This window comes from Podarcis raffonei, chromosome 18, assembly GCF_027172205.1.
Source record: "Podarcis raffonei isolate rPodRaf1 chromosome 18, rPodRaf1.pri, whole genome shotgun sequence".
NCBI lineage: Eukaryota > Metazoa > Chordata > Lepidosauria > Squamata > Lacertidae > Podarcis > Podarcis raffonei.
In genome coordinates, this window is record NC_070619.1 from 6487536 (window position 1) to 6513440 (window position 25905).

The 25905-nt window shown below is 47.8% G+C and overlaps 1 protein-coding gene across 1 annotated transcript in view; it reads left to right on the forward strand.

The window, feature by feature from the left end:
* The window catches only part of LOC128405854 (uncharacterized), a 41482-nt gene that overhangs the window by 14257 nt on the left and 1320 nt on the right, over positions 1–25905 (forward strand). Inside the window, exons 6-14 of the mRNA XM_053372852.1 lie at positions 404–603; positions 1923–2054; positions 3759–4196; positions 9311–9368; positions 12914–12981; positions 20244–20439; positions 21485–21567; positions 24132–24429; positions 25627–25826. Coding sequence (XP_053228827.1) covers positions 404–603; positions 1923–2054; positions 3759–4196; positions 9311–9368; positions 12914–12981; positions 20244–20439; positions 21485–21567; positions 24132–24429; positions 25627–25826 — 1673 coding nt within the window. The remainder of the gene's footprint in view (positions 1–403; positions 604–1922; positions 2055–3758; positions 4197–9310; positions 9369–12913; positions 12982–20243; positions 20440–21484; positions 21568–24131; positions 24430–25626; positions 25827–25905) is intronic.

The following is a 25905-nucleotide window of genomic DNA, read 5'->3' on the forward strand; positions in this document are numbered from 1 at the left end:
TGAGAGAGAGAGAGAGAGAGAGAAAGTACCTGCCTGATATTGAACAGGTGGGGGTTATGTTTATCATACTATTTATATTTATGCCCTCCTGTCTAAACGGTTACGCTGTGGTCACCATGAACCGGAATGTCACCAGTTGGTCCTAGAGGTCCCAAGTTCCTGATGTGCAGAATAGGGACCGCCTCTCACATGGTGGGAACCCACGCTGCACCACTGCTAATGATTGAAATGGAAACACCCAAACTTTTCTGCCGCATTTGCCAGAGTGAAACCTCCCGTCTGGTGCAAACTTGTGTGCATAGCATTTGAAGTACTAGGCATTCAAACATAGCATTTTGTGCATATTGAACTGATACCTTTAACACCACCATAACCATAACCACCACCCCTCTCTCATTCCCAGCTGAACTTGCTACCTCCGTCGAGGGTTTTGAAATCGCCACCGTGGAGCAGCAGAAGGAGCAGAGGAGCTACTTCGTTCGCCTGGGGTCTCTCTCGGCCAAACTCCGTCACCGAGCCTACCAGCACTCTCTGGGCAAGCTGAGGGATGCCAAGCAGAGTACCCAAGATGCCCTCGCCCAGCTGCACCAAACCATTGAGCTGGTAAGAATGTCCCGAAAACAGATCCAGAGCCTTTTATTTCTAATCTATACTCTACGCACTCCTTAACTGGGCTGGGGCTGCTTATGTCTGGGGTGGCGGGCATGTGGTTTATTGGGATATTTTGCTATCGTGTATTTTGTGGGGGGTTATGTTGTAAACCACCCTATGCACTTAATAAATAATAGTGATTTACAGCTTGAGAAGTGCCCATTGGCTGAGCTGCTGTGACATCACCTAAGGCACATTTCAGCTGCCCAGAGTGAAGGTTCCAGCGATGCAATGTTGGCAAACAATTAGAGGGGTTGGATTGAATGGGTAGAAGACACATGGGATCTAGGGCATAAAGGAGAACTTGCCAGAACAGGCCAGTGGTCTAGTGATCACCCAGATTCTTCTGAGAATCTGGCAAGCAGGGCGCAAACACAACAGCAGTTTCTGATTCCCAGAAACCAGTATTCCGAGCTCTGCCACATCTGACGGTGGACGTGGAACACAGCCATCGTCCCTAGGATCTGCTGATAGCCTTCTGGTCCATGAGTTTGTCCCATCCATCCACAACCCTATTTTAAAGCCACCCAAGGTGCTGGCTATCACGGCCTCCAGTGGCAGAGAGTTCCCCAGTTCAGTTGACGGAATAAGGACTTCCTTTTGCCCGCCCTTTCTCTTCCAACACCCAGCTTCATGGGGTGCCCACTGCCCTCTAATGTTGCGAGAGAAGCTCTCCTCTGTCCACTTTTGGGGCACCGCGGTGGGTTGGGGACGGAGGTTCAGGGCTTGGCAGGATGGCGTGTGCACTGGGCGGCTGGAATGGAGTGAGATTTAAGCGGGCGATATTTGAGGACCATGGTGAAAACAACCGCATGGACCGCAGACACGTTGGAGTTGGTAAGCAATGGCTGCATTGCATGGAGGCATAAAACAATTCTCCATCCACATCAGGCCTTGTCTATACGTAACCCGGAGCGCAGTGCTGATAACGTCGAGGTTGCCGGTTCAATCTGCCGCATTCGCCAGAGTGAAACCTTTTGAAACGGATGATCTTTGGGGTTCTGCCCAACTTCATGATTCTATAAAAGGTGCAGGGGAACCTGTGGCCCCCCAGACGTTGCAGAACTACAGCTCCCGTTGTCCTTGGCCATTCTTGCCGAGGCTGATGGGAGTTGTAGTCCCACGCCACCTTGAGAGCCAAAGGGTTTTCCTTGACCGATAAGCAATAGCCGGTGCAGGAGAACGACTGGGTTTTTATTTATTTTTTTAAACGAAAAGAAAAGCAAGCTTCTGGTGTGGTTCCCCTCCCACCCTTTCTTGTCCCTTGTCAGATGGAACATGTCAAACAGGGAGTGGACCACAAGCTACATGGCGGCCAAGAGAAGCTGCATCAGATGTGGCTGGATTGGAACCAGAAGCAAGCTCAAAGCGATGAGCCACAGAACTCCTTGGTGCAGCCAGAGGTAGCTCCTCCCTTTCGCTCAGGGGGGCGGGTGGGGAGACCAGCCCCTTCTAAAAACGAATTACCAGTTACCCCCCCACCCCCTAAAAAGATCCCTTGAGAGACAACCCTGCAATCAAGAATCTGATGCTGTACAGCAAATCAGCACACTTTTTCAGTATTATTTTCTTACCTGCGCTGGTGATAGTCATTGTTTTGATGGGGGGCTTTTATCCATTGCCGCAGTCACACAATCAGTCCATCAGTAGCTGAACTGGGTTCCGCTCAGTCACAGAAATAAACTACCGTATTTTCTGCTCTATAAGACTCACTTTTTCCCTCCTAAAAAGTAAGGGGAAATGTGTGCGCGATTTATGGAGCGAACGCAGGCTGCGCAGCTATCCCAGAAGCCAGAACAGGAAGAGGGATTGCTGCTTTCGCTGCGCAGCGATCCCTCTTGCTGTTCTGGCTTCTGAGATTCAGAATATTTTTTTTCTTGTTTTCCTCCTCCAAAAACTAGGTGCGTCTTGTGGTCTGGTGCGTCTTATAGAGCGAAAAATACGGCATTTTCTTACCTGCGCTGATGATAGTCATTGTTTGGGTGGGGGGCTTTTATCCATTGCCGCAGTCACACAATCAATCAATCAATCCATCAGTAGCTGAACTGGGTTCCGCACAGTCACAAAAATAAACTAACCAAAAGAGCCTCAAAAACACAAAATAAATAGCTAAAACAAAAGCACCAAACTTAATCCGTTCCGGAAGTCTGTTTGACTTCCAAAATGTTCGAAAACCAAGGCACGGCTTCCGATTGGTGCAGGTGCCCCGGAAACCATAGCCAACAGCCGCATCGGACATTCGGCTTCCCACAAACGTTCGAAAACCAGAACACTTCCTTCCGGGGTTCCGGGGTTTGAAAAGCAAGACATTTGAGAACCAAGGTACCACTGTAGATTTTGATCAAAGGCCAAGGTTCTAGTCCCTCCTGAGGTGGTAGTAACGCCGGTTTCTAGAAGGTGGGGGGACGTTGCCACCGCGGTTCCTTATTTCTCACGGAGGCCCTTAAGATCCATAAATAGCAACACCCTAGAGGTCCCAGGCCCTAAGGAAGTCAGATTAGCCTCAACCAGAGCCAGGGCCTTTTCAACACTGGCTCCATGAGACCAGGGCCCTGCGGGATCTGATTTCTTTCCGCAGGGCCTGTAAGACAGAGTTGTTCCGCCTGGCCTTTGGCTTGGAGCCAATTTGATTCCCTCCCTCTCTTTCTTTTTTCCTTTCTCCTCCTGTGAAGAGGCTGCATTTTAATGTTTTAATTGTTTTAATGTTGTACAGTGATACCTTGGGTTACATATGCTTCAGGTTACATACACTTCAGGTTACAGACTCCGCTAACCCAGAAATAGTGCTTCAGGTTAAGAACTTTGCTTCAGGATGAGAACAGAAATCATGCTGCGGAAGCAGCAGGAGGCCCCATTAGCTAAAGTGGTGCTTCAGCTTAAGAACAGTTTCAGGTTAAGAACGGACCTCCGGAACGAATTAAGTCCTTAACCCGAGGTACCACTGTATTTTAATCTTGTTTTTTAAGTTCTATTTCAATCAACTTGTTTTTATTATTGGTTGTTAGCCGCCCTGAGCCCGGTCTTGGCTGGGGAGGGCGGGGTATTAATAATAATAATAATAATAATAATAATAATAATAATAAATTTTATTTTTATTATTATCCTAGGTGGAATCCCAGTCTCTCGCCATGCTAAGGGGCCTCACCCAGCAGTTACAGCTCTCCTGCGTCACCCTCGTGTCCAGCATTCAAGGCCTTCCCACCAACATCCAGGACAGAGTCCAGCAGGTCCGCCAAACCGTCGAGGGTCTCCACTCGTCCTTCTCCGGGGCTCGCTCCTTCCAAGACGTGCCGGCCGCCCTCCTTAGCCAGAGCCGCGAGAGCATCGCCAAGGCGCGCAGCTCAATGGATGAGATGTTGGAATACGTGGTGCAAAACGTCCCCCTCCCCTGGGTGGTGGGGCCTTTTGCGCCCAACCTGGTGGAGCTTCCAGATGTGCCGCGGACCGATGGCGAGGCAGCAGAGGGAGTTGTCTCCCAGGCCCAGGAAGACCCCGCCGAAAAGCCTAAGACCCCGCAAAAGGAGCCCTCCGAACCGGAGAAGGAACTTTAGAACTTCTGTGCTGTGCGTTTCAGAAATCTGCGGTGGCGGCAGAGAATCCTTGGGAACCGTAGTATTGCAGGAAATTTGAGAATGCAGAACCTGTAGCCCTCCAGATGTTGTGGCTCTCAGCTCCCAGCAGCCCAGGAACATCTGGAGGACCATAGGTTCCCAGTCTCAACGACCTGGTGCTTTTTTGTTTTCTTTTTGCAGAACTACAGTTCCCAGGTGTTTCTGGGCGCGCAGAGGTTCAAACAGCACCTGTTGTAATTTAGATGTGCCTTTTGGGGATGCTGAATGGTGGCGGCAGCGAGGAAAAAATGGTCTGAACGATAAGCCGCTTTGTGTGTTTGTCAAACACATCTCCCATCCTCTAGAAAGAGAATATTGTCCTATTCCCCCACTGCCACCACTTAGGGACATTTAAAGTCCCTAGCAAATAGCTCAGAACTCTGAAGTTTTGAAATGGGAGGAGAAGGGGCCTCGGGTAAATTACTTACCCAATCTGGGGGCCGCTAGAATTTTTGGAATTTACTATTCAAAAAAATAATAATGGTTTTCTCAAACTAAGTTCTACTCAAGGGTTGACCGATTGAAATTAACGTTCCGAAGCAATGGGCTGCATCTACTGCTGGCCCTACTCCCGAGTAGACCCGTGTCCAGCATGTCATGGTTCTACTTCCGAGTAGGACTGACAGTGGCTGCAAACCTGTTGAAACGACCGGAGCCAAGTGACCCATGTGCATTATTTTCAGCTAGTCTACTCTTGAGTAAGACTAACATTGGCCATGATCTAACATGGAATCGTACAGTTGGAAGGGACCCCTGACGGTCCTCTAACTAGTCCAGCCCCCTTCAACGCAGGAAACTTTTGCCCAGCTTGGGACTCGAACCCACGACCCCTGGGATTAGGAGGTCCTATTGACTGAGCTATCCGTGTGTGCCCTGTAAATCTTGGTTTTCTAGATTTAGATTCAGGAAATCCCAATGCTTTTAACGTAAGTTTGGACTATTGTTTTAACTCTTAGTGAAATGTCTCCTCCTTCACTCCGGCCTCCCCTGTTGAGGCTTTCAGTTTTTGACAATATTTCTCTTCCTTACCCCCCTCCTCAATTTCTCAAGTTTCTTCCCAATGCCATTGGGGGGTGAAAAAAAGACCCCACCCTTCTCTTAATGTGGTTCCAGCATGAATCTTGCGTAGCCTCCTTTGGTGGCCTTTCTTTTGTAACACCACAATTCCTCTAGTCTTGCTGCTGCCCTCTAGGGTGAGAAACTGCTCTTTAGTGATCATTCAGAGCAAACAGCCGTTCAGGTTTCCAGTGGGTTGCTGTTTGTTCCTATTTTGAGCTAAAGAGCAGGGTTTGTTTGTTTTTTCTGGGGAAGGAGAAGGACAAGGAGGCAACCACTTGGAACTGTCCAAGTGCAGGTCAAGAGGAACTTTGGATGAGCCCTCGAATCAACGCCAATCCCGCCTGAAGTGCCGCTAACGTTTTTGTACCTCCGTAGAAATGTTTTACTTCCAGAATAAAGAAATGACTTCTTTTGAGCTGTGGATCTCTCAGCGGTTTTTGATACCATCGACCAGGGTCTCCTCCTGGACTGTCCAGAGGAGTTGGGGGAAATAATAATAATAATTTATTTATACCCCACCCATCTGGCTGGGTTTCCCCAGCCACTCTGGGCGGCTTCCAACAGAATATTAAAATACAATAATCTATTAAACATTAAAAGCTTCCCTAATCAGAGAAACTGTTATGCAGTGGTTCCTCTCCTTCCTCCTGGTCTGTGTCCAGAAAGTGGTGTTAGAGGATGAGTGTTCAGACCGCTGGGCTCATTTGTGGGGTGCCTCAGGGCTCCGTCCTTTTCCCCCCATGCTTTTTAACATCTATATCGGGCATAGGCAAACTCCGGTCCTCCAGATGCTTGGGACTACAATTCCCATCATCCCTAGCTAACAGGACCAGTAGTCAGGGATGATGGGAATTGTAGTCCCAAACATCTGGAGGGCTGGAGTTTGCCTATGCCTGATCTATATGAAGCCGCTGGGAGAGATCATCAGGGGGTTTGGGCTGGGTGTTCATCAGTATGCGGACGATACCCAGCTCTACCTCTCTTTCAAATCAGAACCAGTGAAGGCGGTGAAGGTCCTGTGTGAGTGCCTGGAAGCGGTCAGAGGACGGATGGCAACTAACGTATTGAGGTTGAATCCTGACAAGACAGAAGTACTGTTCTTGGGGGACAGGGGGTGGGTTGGTGTGGAGGACTCCCTGGTCCTGAATGGGGCAACTGTGCCTCTGAAGGACCAGGTGCGCAGCCTGGGAGTCATTTTGGACTCGCATCTGTCCATGGAGGTGCAGGTCAATTCTGTGTCCAGGGCAGCTGTTTACCAGCTCCATCTGGTACACAGGATGAGACCCTACCTGCCCGCAGACTGTCTGGCCAGAGTGGTGCATGCTCATTCGTCCGTGCCTCATTTGTTTGTTCTTGCGACCATGTTGATGGTCAATAATAACAATAATAATAATTTATTTCTATCCAACCCATCTGATTGGGTTGCCCCAGTCACTCTGGGCACCACCCAACAAAAAAATAGTAAAAACACAATACAAAACTTCCCTGAACAGCTTTATATTTTAAAGAAAAGAATCTCAAAGTGGTTACAAACATACCTCAAAGCATCAGATAAATCCAGAATAAAACGTCGCTGAAGAAAGTATACTTTCAAAGCAACACAATGAACAAAAAACGTTCTCTTAAACAGTTTCAAAAGAAAACATGAAGGAGATCGGGCGCAGAATGCACACTGAACGCAGCAAAGTTAACACACACACACACACACACACACACACGTTTCGCTGAAATGTTTTGAAATGAAACATTGCTGAATGTGGTCCCTGGCTTCTTCCACAGTCTCTGCTTTCGTAGTTTGAGTCAGTCCGGGTCCCACTCTCCCAGGCCAGATAAGAAAAGCCTGCAAGGCAAGGAGAGATCCTGCGAGACTCACAGCCAAAATTATGCCCAAGTCTCTCTTCTGGCAGGACCCTTGTGCCTTTTGTACGCAACATACACAAAGTTTGCATTTGAAGTCTTCTCCCATATCATATCCTGGCAAATAGAAGGGGAAGAAATGGAGGCAGTGAGAGATTTTACTTTCTTGGGCTCCATGATCACTGCAGATGGTGACAGCAGCCACGAAATTAAAAGACGCCTGCTTCTTGGGAGAAAAGCGATGACAAACCTGGACAGCATCTTAAAAAGCAGAGACATCACCTTGCCGACAAAGGTCCGTATAGTTCATGCTATGGTTTTCCCAGTAGTGATGTATGGAAGTGAGAGCTGGACCATAAAGAAGGCTGATCGCCGAAGAATGGATGCTTTTGAATTCTAGTGCTGGAGGAGACTCTTGAGAGTCCCGTGGACTGCAAGAAGATCAAACCTCTCCATTCTGAAGGAAATCAGCCCTGAGTGCTCACTGGAAGGACAGATCCTGAAGCTGAGGCTCCAAGACTTTGGCCACCTCATGAGAAGAGAAGACTCCCTATAAGACCCTGATGTTGGGAAAGATGGAGGGCACAAGGAGAAGGGACGACGGAGGACGAGATGGTGGGACAGTGTTCTCGAAGCTACCAGCATGAGTTTGACCAAACTGCGGGAGGCAGTGGAAGACAGAAGTGCCTGGCGTGCTCTGGTCCAGGGGGTCACAAAGAGGCGGACACGACTAAACAACAACAACCCATATCACAGCCTCTGCGCCTGTGGGATTTCTGCCTGCAGTGCTGTAAGATGCCACACGTAACACTAGCACCAGGAGTTATCTCCGGAGTAGAAAGGAAAGCTATAAAGAAGGTTGCCTCTGAGCATAAGCAGAGTGGCGTTTCCACACTTCCCTGCACTCCACAATTTGTCTCTGGGCAGACTGGAGAGCTGCCGTTTCCACCCGATTCATAAGCACGTGTTTACTCAAAAGTAAGTCCCACTGTCTTCAAGAGGGGAGCTACTCCCAGGGAGATTGTGCCAAGGAATCCAACAGGGTTTACTCCGGATTAAAGGAGGCATACGATCAGTGGCGTAGCGTGGGGGGTGCCAGGGGTGCCGGCCGCACCGGGCGCAACATCTGGGGGGGCGCGAGTCCAGAGGGCCCAGCCGCGTCGTGCCCTCGGCCCGCCCCTATTGTCAGAGCGGCCGGCCAGCCTCTGCCTGCTCCAACTTGCCCACCCGAGGACTGCGGCAGCGCCCGTGGCCACCTACCCCGCCCCGCCTCGCCCATTGGCTCGCCTCCCTCGGCCCCGCCTCTCTCCGATGGCCGCGGGGGGTGTCCTACTCGGCGCCGGCGCCTTTTTTCAGGAGGTAGGGAGGCTGGACGGGGAGGTGGGGTCGGAAGCGGGCAGAGAAGGAGGGGAGCTCGTAGCCAAAAGGGCTGCGCCGGCCGGCAAAGGGCCGGGGAAAGTTTGGAGAGGAGAAACGCACCGTCATGATTTCCCAGTGGAAGCGGCAGGATTAGGGATGGTGAAGCGTAATTACGCACGAATTTCGCTGGGTGAGAGCTTCGGGGATCAATCGGCGGAAATGGGAATCAATTGGAATATGAGAAAGAGAGAGAGAGAGGGACCATCATTCATAGGCATAGATTTGTAGGGTTAGGGGGCGCAAATCCACGGGTTAGGGGGCGCAAATTACTTGCCTTGCCCCGGGTGCTGACAACCCACGCTACGCCACTGCATACGATTGCAATTTAAGATTCTCCGCTTTTTTTGCTTATGAGCTTCACACTTGTATCAGGAACCATTTTTTAAACTTGATTTTTTAGCAAGAGGGAATGACAGCAGTGCTGTGTGATTTAGAAAATGAAGTTGCGAGGGGTTTGCTGCCCCGGTTGGATTTCTGCCTGCCTACAGAAGATCGCAACGTCGGCTCCGAATTCGCCCACTTCCACTTTCATTTCCTCCAGCGGGGGTGGAGCTTCACTTTGAACCAAACTTTCAGGAACCGGAGGAAAAAATTGCCTTCTCCCCCACCCTTCCCCCTCTAACCCCACCCACATTCCGGAGCTCACATGATGCCTGTTTGCTCCTGATTGCAGACAGCGAAGGAAGGGGAGTCACTCCGGAGTATATTAAGAGGTGGGCGCGGGCGTGTCTCTTACAGTTACTGGAGCTGAAACGGCGTCGGACCCATCAGGTGAGCTGAAAGACTTTATAGTTTCTTTCTTACTTTCCCAATTCGGGTCAGAGCAATGGTTTCCCTATCCATCTTTTCTTTTTATACTATTTCTGAGTCAGTCTTTATAGGGCTGTAGCTGGATTTGAAATATTTAGCTGCTTGCCGCAGGTTTTGGGGTGACGGCCAGCTTTATAATTATTATCTCAAATTGTAGGGATGTAAAAGCTTGCTTAGTGGAGTTACAGATAGGTAGCCGTGTTGGTCTGCCATAGTCAAAACAAAAAATTTTTTTCCTTCCAGTAGCACCTTAAAGACCAACTAAGTTAGTTCTTGGTATGAGCTTTCGTGTGCATGCACACACTAGTGTATCTGAAGAAGTGTGCATGCACACGAAAGCTCATACCAAGAACTAACTTAGTTGGTCTTTAAGGTGCTACTGGAAGGAAAAAATTTTTTTGTTTTGCTTAGTGGAGGTATGCTTAAATCACATTTCTCTGCCCCCACAAAATGCTGGGAACTGTAGGTCATAGGGAGCTACAGTTAACAGCATGCTTTGCAAACTAAAGTTCCCGGGATTTGGGGGGTTGGGGTTAAATGTGCTTTCAGTGTGGGGGAATGAATGAGTAGGGCTTAAAGTGTAAAGTAGAGGCAAAAAAAAGGTCATTGTTTCACGTATAGAATTGTAGAGTTGGAAGGGGACACCCAACGGTCATCTAGTCCAACCCCCTAACAATGCAGGAATCTCAACTGAAGCCCATCAATTGAATTTTATTACAGTGGTACCTCGGGTTAAGCACTTCTTTCGTTCCGGAGGTCTGTACTTAACCTGAAACTGTTCTTAACCTGAAGCACCACTTTAGCTAATGGGGCCTCCTGCTGCTGCCGGAGCACGATTTCTGTTCTCATCCTGAAGCAAAGTTCTTAACCTGAAGCACTATTTCTGGATTAGCGGAGTCTGTAACCTGAAGCATATGTAACCCGAGGTACCACTGTATTTCGGTCACAGGCCAGTTCCAGCCCACATACAATATCAAGGAAGTCATAGAACACTATAGGGATACGTTTGAATTTGCAATTAGGTACAACAGCGACAATACAGATATAGCAACAGTTAAAAATATATATAAATTAAAACTTAGTCACTAACATATAACCTAAAATTATCATTTAAGGCCTTAAATCATTATGATGGCACAGCTTGTTCCCTAAGTTTTATGGCAATCACACAGAATTTGGCTACCCTTAACGTGATCGCTTCTTGGAGGAATAATAATTATTATTTATTATTTATACCCCGCTCATTTGGGGCTTTGCAAATAATAATAATATAATAATAGTAATAGTAATAATTTATTACTGGGCCTCCCCATCCACTCTGGGCGGCTTCCAACAGGACATTAAAAACACAATCAAATATCAAACGTTAAAAACCTCCCTAAACAGGGCTGCCTTCAGATGTCTTCTAAAAGTCAGATACAGTGGTACCTCGGTTTACGAACTTAATTCGTTCCAGAAGTACGTTCTTAAACCGAAGCTGTTCTTTAACCGAAGCGCACTTTCCCTAATGAGGCCTCCTGCCTCCCGCGCCCTTCCACTGTTCAGATTCTGTTCTTGGACCGAGGTAAAGTTCGCAAACTGGGACACTACTTCGGGTTTTGCGGAGTTCGTCAACCGAATCGTTCGTAAACAGGACTGTTCTTAAACCGAGGCACCACTGTAGTTGTTTATTCCCTTGACATCTGATGGGAGGGCGTTCCACAGGGCGGGCGCCACCACCAAGAAGGCCCTCTGTCTGGTTCCCTGCAACCTCGCTTCTCGCAGGGAGGGAACTGCCAGAAGGCCCTCGGAGCTGGACCTCAGTTGTCCCGGCTGAACAGTGGGGGTAGCTGCAATTGCTTTGTTAAACGCTGGCTATCCGGTTCATCTTAAAACAACTGTGATGGGTTTTGTGTGTGATGTCGAAACAGCTCCACTTGAGTAAATGATGGGGAGTCTTGCAAAATTTATCTTTTTGGGTGAAGGTTGCAGTCCTTCGCATCCCAGAAAATGTGGCAAGAGTAGTTGTCTAGGCGTACGGCTTTGTCTTGCCAAACAAAGAACATCTGAGTTGGAGGTTGTTTGGCAAGCCAGCCAGCCCACCTCCCAAAAGCAGAGGATTCTTGGGAGCCTTTATACAGAGTCAGGCCACTGGGTCTTATGGCACCCAATGGCATCAACTCTCCAGGGTTCGAGGCCGCAACTGGGGATGTCTGGATTCGAACTCGTGACCTTCGGCGTCCAAAGCCAATTCTGCTCCGCTGAATTTACAGCCCTTCTCCAGGACTCCTGAGTGGCTCGCAACTGATTCATTGCCATTCGGAGTCTGTTAGGTTCAGTACTCAAATCAAATCATATAGAGCCAGGCTGAGAAACAGAGTTGGCATTTTGCATAAAATAAAATAAAAATAAAAATAAAAATAAAATAAAATAGAATAAAATAGAAAATAGAATAGAGTAAAATATAATAGATAAAATATAATATAATAAATAAAGTAAATAAAATATAAAATAATAAAATATAAAATAAAATAATCCCAGTGCTAGATTGAAGACCTCTGCTCCAAACAGGCTGGATTTGATTTAAATCAAATCAATTTAAACCACAATTTAAATCACTAGTCTGTAAGACTTGATATAGATCATTATTATTTTTTACAGCTGCTATAATCTTGATTATTTCCAACCAGATGAAGCTTTCATTTGTGGAATAATACATTTTCAGAGTGGTTTTTACAGCTATATCAAAAATTACCTGTTTGGTTATACTATTAGAAATACATAGGCAGGCAACTATGAAATTATTGCAAGGTTTAATAAGTTGACTGTTTATACTTGGGCAACTTTTCTGCTGTACTTTGTTGGAAGGCGAAAAACAATCATTCCCTTCATAACAATTTAAACGATTTATTTAACTAAAACAGTAACATTATAGCAAAGGTATCTGTGTTTGTTAACTGATGTGGTTAAACAATTGTTTTTTAAAAAAGTAGACTGAGTTTTAGCACACGTGAAAAACTTAAGACAAATCCTTATTTCTTAATGAATAGCCTTTGGACGATCATGTAAGTTAAAGAGAAAATCTTTTTGCTCCAAAAGCATTTTATTTTAAAAATCCGTTTTTTAAAAAAACAGATTTAAATTTTTTAAAAATCCAATTTTTTTATTTAATCATTGATTTTTATCCACCCTGACTCCAAAGCACATATTTCCCCATGTGGGGCACAGATTTGCAACTAGGAAACCTTGAGCCAAGTCCAGCCCCATGGCCTTGTTCCCTGTCAAGGAAAAGAGTGGGGTGTCTTTATTTTCTTCTTGCAAAGAGACTTGTCAGCAGCCCATGTCAAAGGCAGACGTGATTCTTCCCCCCGATCCCAAATCGACCTTCTGGACCTTTTGAGCTGCTAATCGCATATGGCTGCCTTATCTCCCGGCCTCTAACCAGGGAATGTATTTGTGACCCTGGATTTTACCCCCAAGATTATCTCTGTATGTGTGACTCAAGAGAGTTTCTTATTCCTTCTCAGCTGCAAGAATGTCGTCCTCAGAAAGCGAAGCTGCTGCCTCTACAGTGACTGAGGAACAAGACCCGAAAGTAAGTGGTTGGTTTTGTTTTTTCCAACGATAGCTCTTTGGTATAAAAAGTAAAGGTAAAGGTACCCCTGCCCGTACGGGCCAGTCTTGACAGACTCTGGGGTTGTGCGCCCATCGCACTTAAGAGGCCGGGGGCCAGCGCTGTCCGAAGACACTTCCGGGTCACGTGGCCAGCGTGACAAAGCTGTTCTAGCGAACCTGCACCAGAGCAGCACACGGAAATGCCGTTTACCTTCCCGCTATAAAGGGGTACCTATTTATCTACTTGCACCCGGGGGTGCTTTCGAACTGCTAGGTTGGCAGGAGCTGGGACCGAACGGCGGGAGCTCACCCCGCCGCGGGGATTCGAACCGCCGACCATGCGATCGGCAAGTCCTAGGCGCTGAGGTTTTACCCACAGCGCCACCCGCGACCCTACCTCTTTGGTATAGTTCAACCTTATTATTATTTCCTTTTGGCATGTTGTTGTAAACAAAACCCACCCTCCTTCCAAGAGCCCGTATAGAGTCCTTAAGTGGGTTCCCTATTGGTAGGAGAAAATAACAGAGATCAACCAGAGAATATTGAGAAGCAAAGCAGCTAGTAAGCCTGATCTTTATTAAAGCTGTTGCAACAGGGTGCTTCGGCTGGGGAGGGCGGGATATAAATAAAATTTATTATTATTATTATTATTATTATTAAACATAGGAGGATGGAAGAGGACCCAGAACAAAGGTGTGCCTGCCCTTATATAGACATTTTAAATTCCCTGCCCTGGAGCTCCAGACCCCCCCCCCCCGAAATATCATACATACATCATAGAAGGGGTGTAACCCAAAACCACCCCCCACGAACATCATACCTACATCACAGAAAAGGCTGAGTGCATTGTTTTATCTCCTGTCTGGCAGGTTACCTGTTAATGGTCACTTGATTGGATTTGGTATAGTTCAACCTTATTATAATTTCCTTTTGGCATGTTGTTGTAAACAAAATCTGCCCTTCTTCCCTTATGGGGTGTCCAAGAGCCCTTAAGTGGGTTCCCTATTGGTAGGAGAAAATAACATCATACCTACATCACAGAAAAGGCTGTCTACAACAGAAATCTGAGTGCGTTGTTTTATCTCCTGTCTGGCAGGTTACCTGTTAATGATCACTTGATTGGATTACCTGGGGAGCCTGGCCAGTCTTTTGTAATGATAAATAGTTAGTTCCTGAGCCAGGTCACAGGCTCACCCTATTCATACACAGACATACCCTTAAAACAGGATTTGTGAACGGAAAGAAAATGGGGAGGCTTTTCCATGTTGTTGTTTTTCCTATCTGCCAGGTTATCTGATAGTGCCTTATCTCAGGGATCAGCAAACTCTTTCAGCAGGGGGCCGGTCCACTGTCCCTCAGACCTTGTGGGGGGCCGGACTATATTTTGAAGGAAAAAAATCAACGAATTCCTATGCCCCACAAATAACCCAGAGATGCATTTTAAACAAAAGAACACATTCTACTCATGTATAACACGCTAATTCTCGGACAATCCGTGGGCCGGATTTAGAAGGCGATTGGGCCGGATCTGGCCCCTGGGCCTTAAGTTTGCCTACCCATGCCTTATCTTTCCTGGTAGTCTGGCCATTCCTTTGAGATGGTGATTACCCAATTCCTGAGACAATGGGAAGGTTCCCTCACCCCCTATGTCCTTGCAGAGAAAACATTTGGTCAGTTTGGGAGTCAAAATGGTTTCAGGAAGGTCTTCCTGTGCTGATCTGTGTACGTGCTTGGTTGGTACATTTATGAACATTTATTATAGATACAGTGGTACCTCTGGTTACGTACTTAATTCGTTCCAGAGGTCCGTTCTTAACCTGAAGCGCTACTTTAGCTAATGGGGCCTCCTGCTGCTGCTGTGCCGCCACCACGCGATTTCTGTTCTCATCCTGAAGCAAAGTTCTTAACCCGAGATAATATTTCTGGGTTAGCGGAGTCTGTAACCTGAAGCGTATGTAACCCGAGGTACCACTGTACAAGGACCCCCACGAGCTTCCTGGCTTGAGTGCAAGATTTGAACCCGGGTCCCCTAGTCGGGCACTCTGACCGCTGCACCACACTGCCCTCCCATCAAATGCCAGGGAGGGCTTACTCGGCAGATCCTTGCAAAAATTGCCGGCAGCCCAGGGCAGGGTTGGCGGCAAGGTCTAAGAGGGTCAGAGTTCGAAACGCGTGTGGGAGACGGCGTTCGGATCTTCCCCAGAAACAATGGGGACTACTCTAAAGAGCAGAAAGCTTTAATAATAATAATAATAATTTGTAACCCACCCATCTGGCTGGGATTCCCCAGCCACTCTGGGCGGCTTCCACAAAGACCAAAAATACACCAATATGTCAAACATTAAAAACTTCCCTGAACAGGGCTGCCTTAAGATGTCTTCTGAATGTCAGGTCGTTGTTTATCTCTTTGACATCTGATGGGAGGACGTTCCACAGGGCGGGTGCCACCACCGAGAAGGCCCTCTGCCTGGTGCCCTGTAGCTTTGCTTCTTGCAATGAGGGAACTGCCAGAAGGCCCTCGGCGCTGGACCTCAGCGTCCGGGCAGAATGATGGGGGTGGAGACGCTCCTTCAGGTATACTGGACCGAGGCCGTTTAGGGCTTTCAAGGTCAGCACCAACACTTTGAATTGTGCTCAGAAACATACTGGGAGCCAATGTAGGTCTTTCAAGACCGGTGTTATATGGTCTCGGCGGCCGCTCCCAGTCCCCAGTCTAGCTGCCACATTCTGTATTAAGCACTGGAGCTTGTCATTTCAAAATCTCTGCTCAAATGTGATTGCAGCAAAGTGGCAGAAAGGCAGCCCCATCTCACGGGAGCAAAAGTCAAGTGCTCGGATTGGCTTGTTTCCAAGGAATTGCATTCAATGGGTTGCATTCCCAACCCTCCCCAGGCCTGACCGTCTTGCAGAGCGAAGCTGAAATAACGAAACTGTCTGGTTCTACTTAGTGGCAAAGGTCAGCACCGAAACTCTGAATTGTACTTGGCAATGGCAGCCAAGGAGCACATCTGCAAACATTTAAAGCGCATTACTGCAGACTGTAAGGGACGTGGGTGGCGCTGTGGGTTAAACCACAGAGCCTAGGACTTGCCGATCAGAAGGTCAGCGGTTCGAATCCCCGCGACGGGGTGAGCTCCCGTTGTTCGGTCCCAGCTCCTGCCCACCTAGCAGTTCGAAAGCACGTCAAAGTGCAAGTAGATAAATAGGTACCGCTCAGGCGGGAAGGTAAACGGCGTTTCCGTGCGCTGCTCTGGTTCGCCAGAAGCGGCTTAGTCATGCTGGCCACATGACCCGAAAGCTGTACGCCGGCTCCCTCAGCCAGTAAAGCGAGATGAGCGCCACAACCCCAGAGTCGGTCACGACTGGACCTAATGGTCAGGGGTCCCTTTACCTTTTTACTGCGGACTGTAGTTAACTCTCCCTTCCCAAGAGCTGCAATTCCCAGCTCCTTTAAACTACAGTTCCCAGGAATCTTTGCTGGCAGGGGGGAGACAGAAGTCGTGTGTTTTAAACGCACATCGGATGTGCTTAAATGTATGTCCTGTTGCATTGCCAGTTGAGGGATCTCCAAGCGCATCTGGTGTTTTAATATTTTTGTGTGTGATAATTTTATTATTAGAACCCTGCCCATCTGACTGGGTTGGCCCAGCCACTCTGGGCGACTTCCGGCATGTACAAAAACACAATAGAACATGAAACATCCAGAAAATTCCCAATGCGGGGCTGCCTTCAGATGTCTTCTAAAGTTCTTCTGAGCTTTGCCAGTTTACAGTGTCATTAGCCTGACTAGTCAGCAGTGACTTTTGGTAGCCCTTCACAGTCCATAGACGACAATTGATTCCATTGTGAGGTTGGCTGGGCTGAGAGATAACAGTGATTGGCTTTGGCTTGAGCAGGATTCGAACTCAGGACGCTCTAATCACTGTATATGCATGACAGCACATTTTTTTTATTATTACCGTATATTTCGCTCTATAGGACGCAGCAGACTGCAAGACGCGCCTAGTTTTTGGAGGAGGAAAACAAGAAAAAAAATATATTCTGAATCTCAGAAGCCAGAACAGCAAGAGGGATCGCTGCGCAGCGAAAGCAGCAATCCCTCTTGCCGTTCCGGCTTCTGTGATAGCTGTGCAGCCTGCATTCGCTCCATAAGACGCACACACACATTTCCCCTTACTTTTTAGGAGGGAAACAGTGAGTCTTGGAGAGCGAAAAATACGGTAATTTTTATTGAAGTTTTTATCTCTACAAAATTAACAGAAAGAAAGAAACGTTTCTTTCGCATGACAGCGCAATTGTTTTCCCACTGCCCATCGACCTGCGACCTGTGCCCCGGTTAACCACAATTTCTAGTTTTTCTGTAACTTTTATCGAGGGGCAAACGCCATGACAAAACTCAGAACGCCAAATCTCTGGCAGCTGTGCAGAGAACTAAACTGCTCTTCTTTAATCCCCTTTTCTGGCTTCTACGTTCAGAGGCTCAGAAATGGACTAGAGGCCAGAGTTCGAGTGACGCTGCGTCATGCAACTCATGACTCTCATGCTATCTCTCGCCCCAACCTACTTTATGAGGTGAAATGTCCAGGTTGCACAATCAGCTCTGATTTATTCGTTTGTTTGCAAGGGGACTGAATTGTGACAACCCAGACTTCTGCTGTGGCAGCGCTGGAAAAACTTCCTTTGCACTGGTTTCCTTTTGCAGAATCTCTTGTCTCAGATAATATTATTATTAATAATAATAATTTAATAATTTATTATTTATACCCCGCCCATCTGGCTGAGTTTCCCCAGCCACTCTGGGTGGCTCCCAATCAAGTGTTAAAAACAATACAGCGTTAAATATTAAAAACTTCCCTGAACAGCGCTGCCTTCAGATGTCTTTTAAAGATAGGATAGCTGCTTATTTCTTTCACATCTGAAGGGAGGGTGTTCCCACAGGTTGGGAGCCACCACCGAGAAGGCCCTCTGTCTGGTTCCCTGTAAACTCACTTCTTGGAATGAGGGAACCACCAGAAGGCCCTCGGTGCTGGATCTCAGTGTCCGGGCTGGACGATGGGGGTGGAGACGCTCCTTCAGGGTTACCGGACCGTTTAGGGCTTTTAAGGTCAGCACCAACACTTTGAATTGTGCTCGGAAACGTACTGGGAGCCAATGCAGATCTCTCAGAACCGGTGTTATTTGGTCTCGGCGGCCACTCCCAGTCACCAGTCTAGCTGCCGCATTCTGGATTAGTTGTAGTTTCCAGGTCACTCTCAAAGGTATCCCCACGTAGAGCACATTGCAGTAGTCCAATCGGGAGATAACTAGAGCATGCACCACTCTGGCGAGACCGTACACAGGCAGGGAGGGTCTCATCCTGCGTACCGGATGGAGCTGCCCTGGACACAGAATTAACCTGCGCTTCCATGGACAGCTGTGAGTCCAAAATGACTCCCAGGCTGCGCACCTGGTCCTTCAGGGGCACAGTTACCCCATTCAGGACCAGGGAATCCCCCACACGAGCCCGCCTCCTGTCCCCCAAGAACAGTACTTCTGTCTTGTCAGGATTCAACCTCAATCTCAATATTCCCTCCTTGAAGCTGCTAAGATCCTCGGAACCCCAGCTGGCCTGGTGGAATCATAGTCAGAAGGGACCCTAAGGGCATCTATTCGTATTTCCCAAAGGATTATCAACAAACAATAACCGCGTCTCCCGCAAAAGCCCTAGGTTTATATATCTGCATTAATATCTTCCGTTCTTTTTCCCCTCCCTCCCCAACCCAAAGAAACGCGGTCAGAATGTAGCAGGCAAGGTCTTGATGAATCTAGGTTAACCTCTTTCCATCCTTTAATGCAATTGTTCTGGGGAAGAGCTGCAGTCTTCGTGTGTTAACCAAATACCCAAATATGCCAACTTTTCCGCACCCCAATTCCCATTTGGTTTTGCAGATTTTTTGGCCCGGATTTTAGTTTTATCTTCATTTATATAGAAACCAGCTAAGTCTCCAAATTGTTTTATCACCTGAGACACTGAGATCCACCGCCGAAGGCCTTCTTCATTGCGAGAAGTGAGGTTACAGGGAACCAGGCAGAGGGCCTTCTCGGTGGTGGTGCCCGCCCTCTGGAACACCCTCCCTTCAGATGTGAAGGAAATAAGCAGCTATCTTCTCTTTAAAAGACATCTCAAGGCAGCCCTCTTTAGGGAGGTTTTTAATATTTAATGCTGTATTGTTTTTAACACTCGATTGGGAGCCACCCAGAGTGGCTGGGGAAACTCAGCCAGATGGGCGGGGTATAAATAATAAATTGTTGTTGTTGTTGTTACTACTACTTGGACACGGGTGGCGCTGTGGGTTAAACCACAGAGCCTAGGACTTGCCGATCAGAAGGTCAGCGGTTTGAATCCCCGTGACGGGGTGAGCTCCCATTGCTCGGTCCCTGCTCCTGCCAACCTAGCAGGTCGAAAGCACGTCAAAGCTCAAGTAGATAAATAGGTACCACTCCGGCGGGAAGGTAAACGGCGTTTCTGTGTTTTTTTAAAAAAAAATATTTATTAAATTTTTCCATTGTAACACATTAAAAAAAACAAAAAACAAAAAAGTTTAAAAACACATAGAATTCACAATCCTTATTTTCAATAACATATTTCCCTGACTTCCCCACACCTCCCCCTCTTGTATTCCAATTCAAATTGTTGGTTCAACAAGTTCTTATCTCTAATTTTTAACCTTTTTATATTCAGTTCATTTTAAAAAACCAATTTTGCCTTATAAACATCAATAGTAATACATCAGTGCTTATTCTTAAAGCCTTTTTCTAAAGTCGGCCTAAATTCCCTTCCACGATTTCCTCAATTCTCAAACAGATAACAAAAGTAAAAACAAAACAGATTATAATTATACACCCTTTGGATTCCCAAACTCCACGCCAGCGTTTCTGTGCGCTGCTTTGGTTTGCCAGAAGCGACTTAGTCCTGCTGGCCACATGACCCGGAAGCTGTACGCCGGCTCCCTCGGCCAATAAAGCGAGATGAGCGCCGCAACCCCAGAGTCGTCTGCAACCAGACCTAATGGTCAGGGGTCCCTTTACCTATTATTATTATTATTATTTATTGATTTATTTATTGATTTATTTATTTTATTTATTTTACCGTCTTTGTATTTCCCAAAGGATGATCCACAAATGATAACTGTGTCGCCCGCGAAAGCCCTAAGTTTATATATCTGTGTTTATATCTTCCATTCTTTTTCTCCTCCCGGTCAGAATGTCGCGGGCAGGGTAGCCAACCTCCCACTGGTCAGTTCTGCCTACAACATGGTCTCTGCGGCGTATACATCCACGAAGGAAAGCCATCCCTATGTGAAATCCGTCTGCGACGTGGCCGAGAAAGGCGTCAAGACCATTGCTTCGGCGGCTGCCAGCGGCGCTCAGCCCATCTTGAGCAAACTGGAGCCCCAGAGTGAGTGGCCTCCCCAGTTGCCAGGGGTGGGGTTTGCCAGGGGGCGGGGGTTTTTTGCCGTCCTGCTTGCTCTGGTAGCAACGCTGCATTTTGGAGGCAAACAGGTGGCCTTGCCTTGATGATGATAATAATAATAATACCGGTAGAATGAATGAATGAATGGAACTGGGACTTCAATGAATGAATGAATGGAACTGGGAATGGAATGAATGAATGGAACTGGTTTCCTGTAACCTCACTTCTCGCAGGGAGGGAACCCCCAGAAGACCCTCGGAGCTGGACCTCAGTGTCCGGGCAGAACGATGGGGGTGGAGACGCTCCTTCAGGTATACAGGACCCAAGCCATTTAGGGCTTCAGAGGTCAGCACCAACACTTTGAATTGTGCTCGGAAACATCCTGGGAGCCAGTGTAGATCTTTTAGGACCAGTGTTACAATAATAATTTATTTATAGCCCGCCCATCTAGCTGGGTTTCCCCAGCCACTCTGGGCGGCTCCCAAAAGAATATTAAAATACTGTGATACATCAGACATTAAAAGCTTCCCTAAAGAGGGCTGCTTTCAGATGTCTTCTAAAAGTCAGATAGTTTTTTATTTCCTTGACGTCTGACGGGAGGGTGTTCCACAGGGAGGGCGCCACCACCGAAAAGGCCCTCTGCCTGGTTCCCTGTAAACTCACTTCTCGCAGGGAGGGAACAGCCAGAAGACCCGCGGAGCTGGACCTCAGGGTCCCCTCTGTGAAATGCCCTCCCATCAGATAACAAGGAGATGGGTAAAGCTACAACCTTTAGAAGACATCTGAAGGCAGCCCTCTATAGGGAAGCTTTTTAACATTTAATGTTTTATTATGTTTTTATATGTTGGAAGCCGCCCAGAGTGGCCAGAACAACCCAGTCAGATGGGCGGGGTACAAATAAATAATAATAATGATTAATTAAGAATGTGAAAAGCCGTGGGGAAAGAAACTATACTATATAGCCAAAAGAATTAACAATTACAATTCCATATATTCTTCTCTAATATTATTGCTATTATTCCTCATTAAGTTTCAACAGCCAACGAGTTTGCCTGCAAAGGGCTGGACAAGCTGGAGGAAAACCTGCCGATTCTTCAACAGCCGACCGATAAGGTAAATTGAGATGTCCTTCCTGGAGGGCAGGATTCACTGTTCCCTCTTCACATGTCCAGGGAATTCTGCAATGTGTATTAACTCTGCAACATCCTGTTTGGGTTAAACAAGTTAGAGGGAGAGATTAAGGGGGCAGACTGCGGACTGTTCATTTTAAGTGCATGCAAGTAAAAATGTGAACACCAGGCTGGCTGTTGGAGCAGGCCGCCAATTTATTGTTTAAAGGTAAAGGGACCCCTGACCATTAGGTCCAGTCGTGACCGACTCGGGTTGTAGCACTCATCTCGCTTTACTGGCCGAGGGAGCTGGCATACAGCTTCCGGGTCACGTGGCCAGCAGGACTAAGCCGCTTCTGGCAAACCAGAGCAGCGCACGGAAACGCCGTTTACCTTCCCGCCGGAGCGGTACCTTTTTACCGTATTTTTTGCTCTATAAGACTCACTTTTTCCCTCCTTAAAAGTAAGGGGAAATGTGTGTGCGTCTTATGGAGCGAATGCAGGCTGCGCAGCTATCCCAGAAGCCAGAACAGCAAGAGGGATTGCTGCTTTCACTGCACAGCGATCCCTCTTGCTGTTCTGGCTTCTGAGATTCAGAATATTTTTTTTGTTGTTTTCCTCCTCCAAAAACTAGGTGCGTCTTGTGGTCTGGTGCGTCTTATAGAGCGAAAAATACGGTTATCTACTTGCACTTTGACGTGCTTTCGAATTGCTAGGTTGGCAAGAGCAGGGACTGAGCAATGGGAGCTCACCCTGTCACGCGGATACGAACCGCCGACCTTCTGATCGGCAAGCCCTAGGCTCTGTGGTTTAACCCACAGCGCCACCCGCACTCTGGGTGCGGCTCCCAGCAGAATATTAAAAGCGCAATAAAACATACGAAACTGCCAAACTCCTTAGAGGTCTCTTACAAGTCCCCAGATGCGTTTCAAACGCACGGGTTAGACTAGAAAGGGGGGTGTTGAGAGTGGAGGCTTATATCCACCTAACATCAGTCTATAAATGGCTGGCATTGAATCTGCTCTGCTGAGGAATAGCCCCACTGATTCTCTGCAACCGGCTCCAGTCAGGCTGGCAGACAGCAGTCCTGAACCCCCTTCAGAAACTGGGTTTTGCCCCTCAAGCCCTTCTAAGTCTGGGCTTGGACCAGGCAAAAGCCACGGTCAGGCAAAGAATATTAGATACCGAGAGACAACAGGACTGCTCAAGGTGCCCCGACTATAAAATTGGAGAAATCGAGAGATATATAGCTGCAACGGCAGCATATCTCTTCTTTCTCGTGTCCAAAAATGCAAGGAGGGCTTTTACACTCGCCAGAAGCTCGGCTCTGCCCTCGCCAGTCCTGGAAGGATCCTTTAAAAAAGTCCCATATGCCCAGAGACTTTGTGCCTGTTCATTGGGGGAGATAGGAAGCCCAGAACACTTGTTCTTTAGATGTCCCTTTTAGGAAGAGGCACGTAATAAGACCATTGATCCCCTGCTGGTGAGGCTTGCTGAACTCCTGGAAAAGCAAAAATGTGACCTTTTCCTGTTAGGCAAAGATCATAAGACGACCCGGATGGTCGCCAGATTCTGTGTACAGATCTGCAAGCGCAGACCATCCTCTGACCCAAACTAGTTAAGAAAAACCTCAGACTCGGTTCCATGGGTGACTCTGCGTAATCTCTCTGTGGTAGCTTATCTTTTTTTAAAAAAATATGATTTTTATTAATTTTCCAATAAAGACAAATTTATAACATCATTAAACATCAAAAACTCATCACATATCTCTTTTTCTTTTAGACTTCCATCAACATGTCTGATAATTTTCCGTAATTGTCACAAATCTTCACATTTCTTAATTTATATTGCACTATATATATCTTGGGACACGGGTGGCGCTGTGGGTAAAACCTCAGCGCCTAGGACTTGCCGATCGTCAGGTCGGCGGTTCGAATCCCCGCGGCGGGGTGCGCTCCCGCTGCTCGGTCCCAGCGCCTGCCAACCTAGCAGTTCGAAAGCACCCCCGGGTGCAAGTAGATAAATAGGGACCGCTTATAAGCGGGAAGGTAAACGGCGTTTCCGTGTGCGGCTCTGCCTCGCCAGGGTAGCTTCGTCATGCTGGCCACGTGACCCGGAAGTGTCTTCGGACAGCGCTGGCCCCCGGCCTCTTAAGTGAGATGGGCGCACAACCCTAGAGTCTGTCAAGACTGGCCCGTACGGGCAAGGGTACCTTTACCTTTACCTTTTATATATATCTTATCTTACCATGTTGTTTAAACAATATTTCTACCAAATCTTCTTACAGAGCTTCTTGAAACCTTACAAACGTTATATCATTATCACAAATATTTTTAATATATTCTGTAAATTTACTCCAGTCCTCAGTCAATCTTTGGTCTCGTCGGTTGCGCTGTGGTAGCTTATCTTAAAGTTTTAAGTGTCTATAGGCTTATCGCATTTATAAATTTTAAATTTATTGTTCTACATTGTTTTATCCCTTCTGGGATTGTACCCCCAAGTGCGTTTTTATAAGCTGGTCTCCGACCGTAATAAATTATCTATCTATCATACGAAACTGTCCTCTAGATCATTTCGGACACCAAAGATTTGGTGACCTCCACCGTGACGGGAGCCAAGGACGCCATCAGCAGCACGGTCTCGGGTGCGAAGGACGCCGTTGCCAGCACCGTGACCGGGATGGTGGATCGAACCAAGGAGGCGGTTCAGGGGGGCGTCGAGATGACCAGGTCTGCGGTGGCCAGCGGAGTCAACACAGTGATGGGCTCTTCGGTGGGGCAGATGGTGACCAGCGGCGTGGATGCTGTGCTGGGGAAATCGGAACAGCTGGTGGATCACTACCTTCCCATGACGGATGAGGAGCTGGGTGAGGCCCCTGCACGCTTTCAGCTTTCCACAGGATTGGAGAAGACCCTGGCGGTCATCTAGACCAACCCGGGAAGAGTTGCTGGGTTGTCTCCCAAGGCTGACAAACTCAGCAAGCAGGGGTTATGGGGCAACTCACCTGCGACCTAGGGTTTCTAAAATGGGCTTTGTTTAGCGCTCCTGGGAGAACCCCGACATTCTTAACAATAGCCCTGCGAGGGAGACTGCTTCCGTCTCCATAGAGCAGTGATAGTAATAATTTATTACTAATACCCTGCCCATCTGGCTGGGTTTCCCCAGCCACTCTGGGTGGCTTCCAACAGAATATTAAAATACAATAGTCCGATAAACATTAAAAGCTTCCCCAAACAGGGCTGCCTTCAGATGCCTTCCAAAAGTCTGGTAGTTGTTTATCTCCTTGAAATCTGGTGGGAGGGCGTTCCACAGGGCGGGTGCCACCACCGAGAAGGCCCTCTGCCTGGTTCCCTGTAACTTGACTTCTCGCAGCTAGGGAACCACCAGAAGGCCCTCGGAGCTGGACCTCCATCTGGGCAGAACAATGGGGGTGGAGACATTCCTTCCGTTATACTGAATTAAAGTTAATGCTTAATACATAAGCCACTATAGCTGCTGGAGAGCTGTGAAAATTGGCAAGTCCCAGGCTTTTTAGACTCATGTACCCATGTACAAAGGACGCAAGTGGCGCTGTGGGTTAAACCACAGAGCCTAGGGCTTGCCAATCAGAAGGTCGGTGGTTCGAATCCCCGCGATGGGGTGAGCTCCCGTTCCTCAGTCCCAGCTCCTGCCAACCTAGCAGTTCGAAAGCACGTCAAAGCACAAGTAGATAAATAGGTACCGCTCCGGCGGGAAGGTAAACGGCGTTTCCGTGCACTGCTCTGGTTCGCCAGAAGCGGCTTAGTCATGCTGGCCACATGACCCGGAAGCTGTACGCCGGCTCCCTCGGCCAATAAAGCGAGATGAGCGCCGCAACCCCAGAGTCGGTCACGACTGGACCTAATGGTCAGGGGTTCGTTTACCTTTACCCATGTACTATTTGAAATCCAAGGGGAGCCAGATGTGGATTATTATTTTCCAGCTCTCCTACACCACTAGGGTTTTGCCTCAGGTGCCAAACTGTCTCTGGCCGGCCCTGAAGTGTTTCCAAGAAGACATTGAAAGCTCTTGGGTTTTCTCCTAGCTAAGCTGGCCACTGCCGTCGAGGGTTTTGAAATCGCTACCGTGGAACAGCAGAAAGAGCAGAGGAGCTACTTCGTTCGCCTGGGGTCTCTCTCGACCAAGGTCCGTCAACGAGCCTACCAGCACTCTCTGGGCAAGCTGAGGGATGCCAAGCAGAGTACCCAAGATGCCCTCGCCCAGCTGCACCAAACCATCGAGCTGGTAAGAAGCATTCTGGGTAGAGCAAGCGATGGGGGCAGCCCAGATATTGCCAGGCTCGCAACTCCTATCAGGCCCCAGA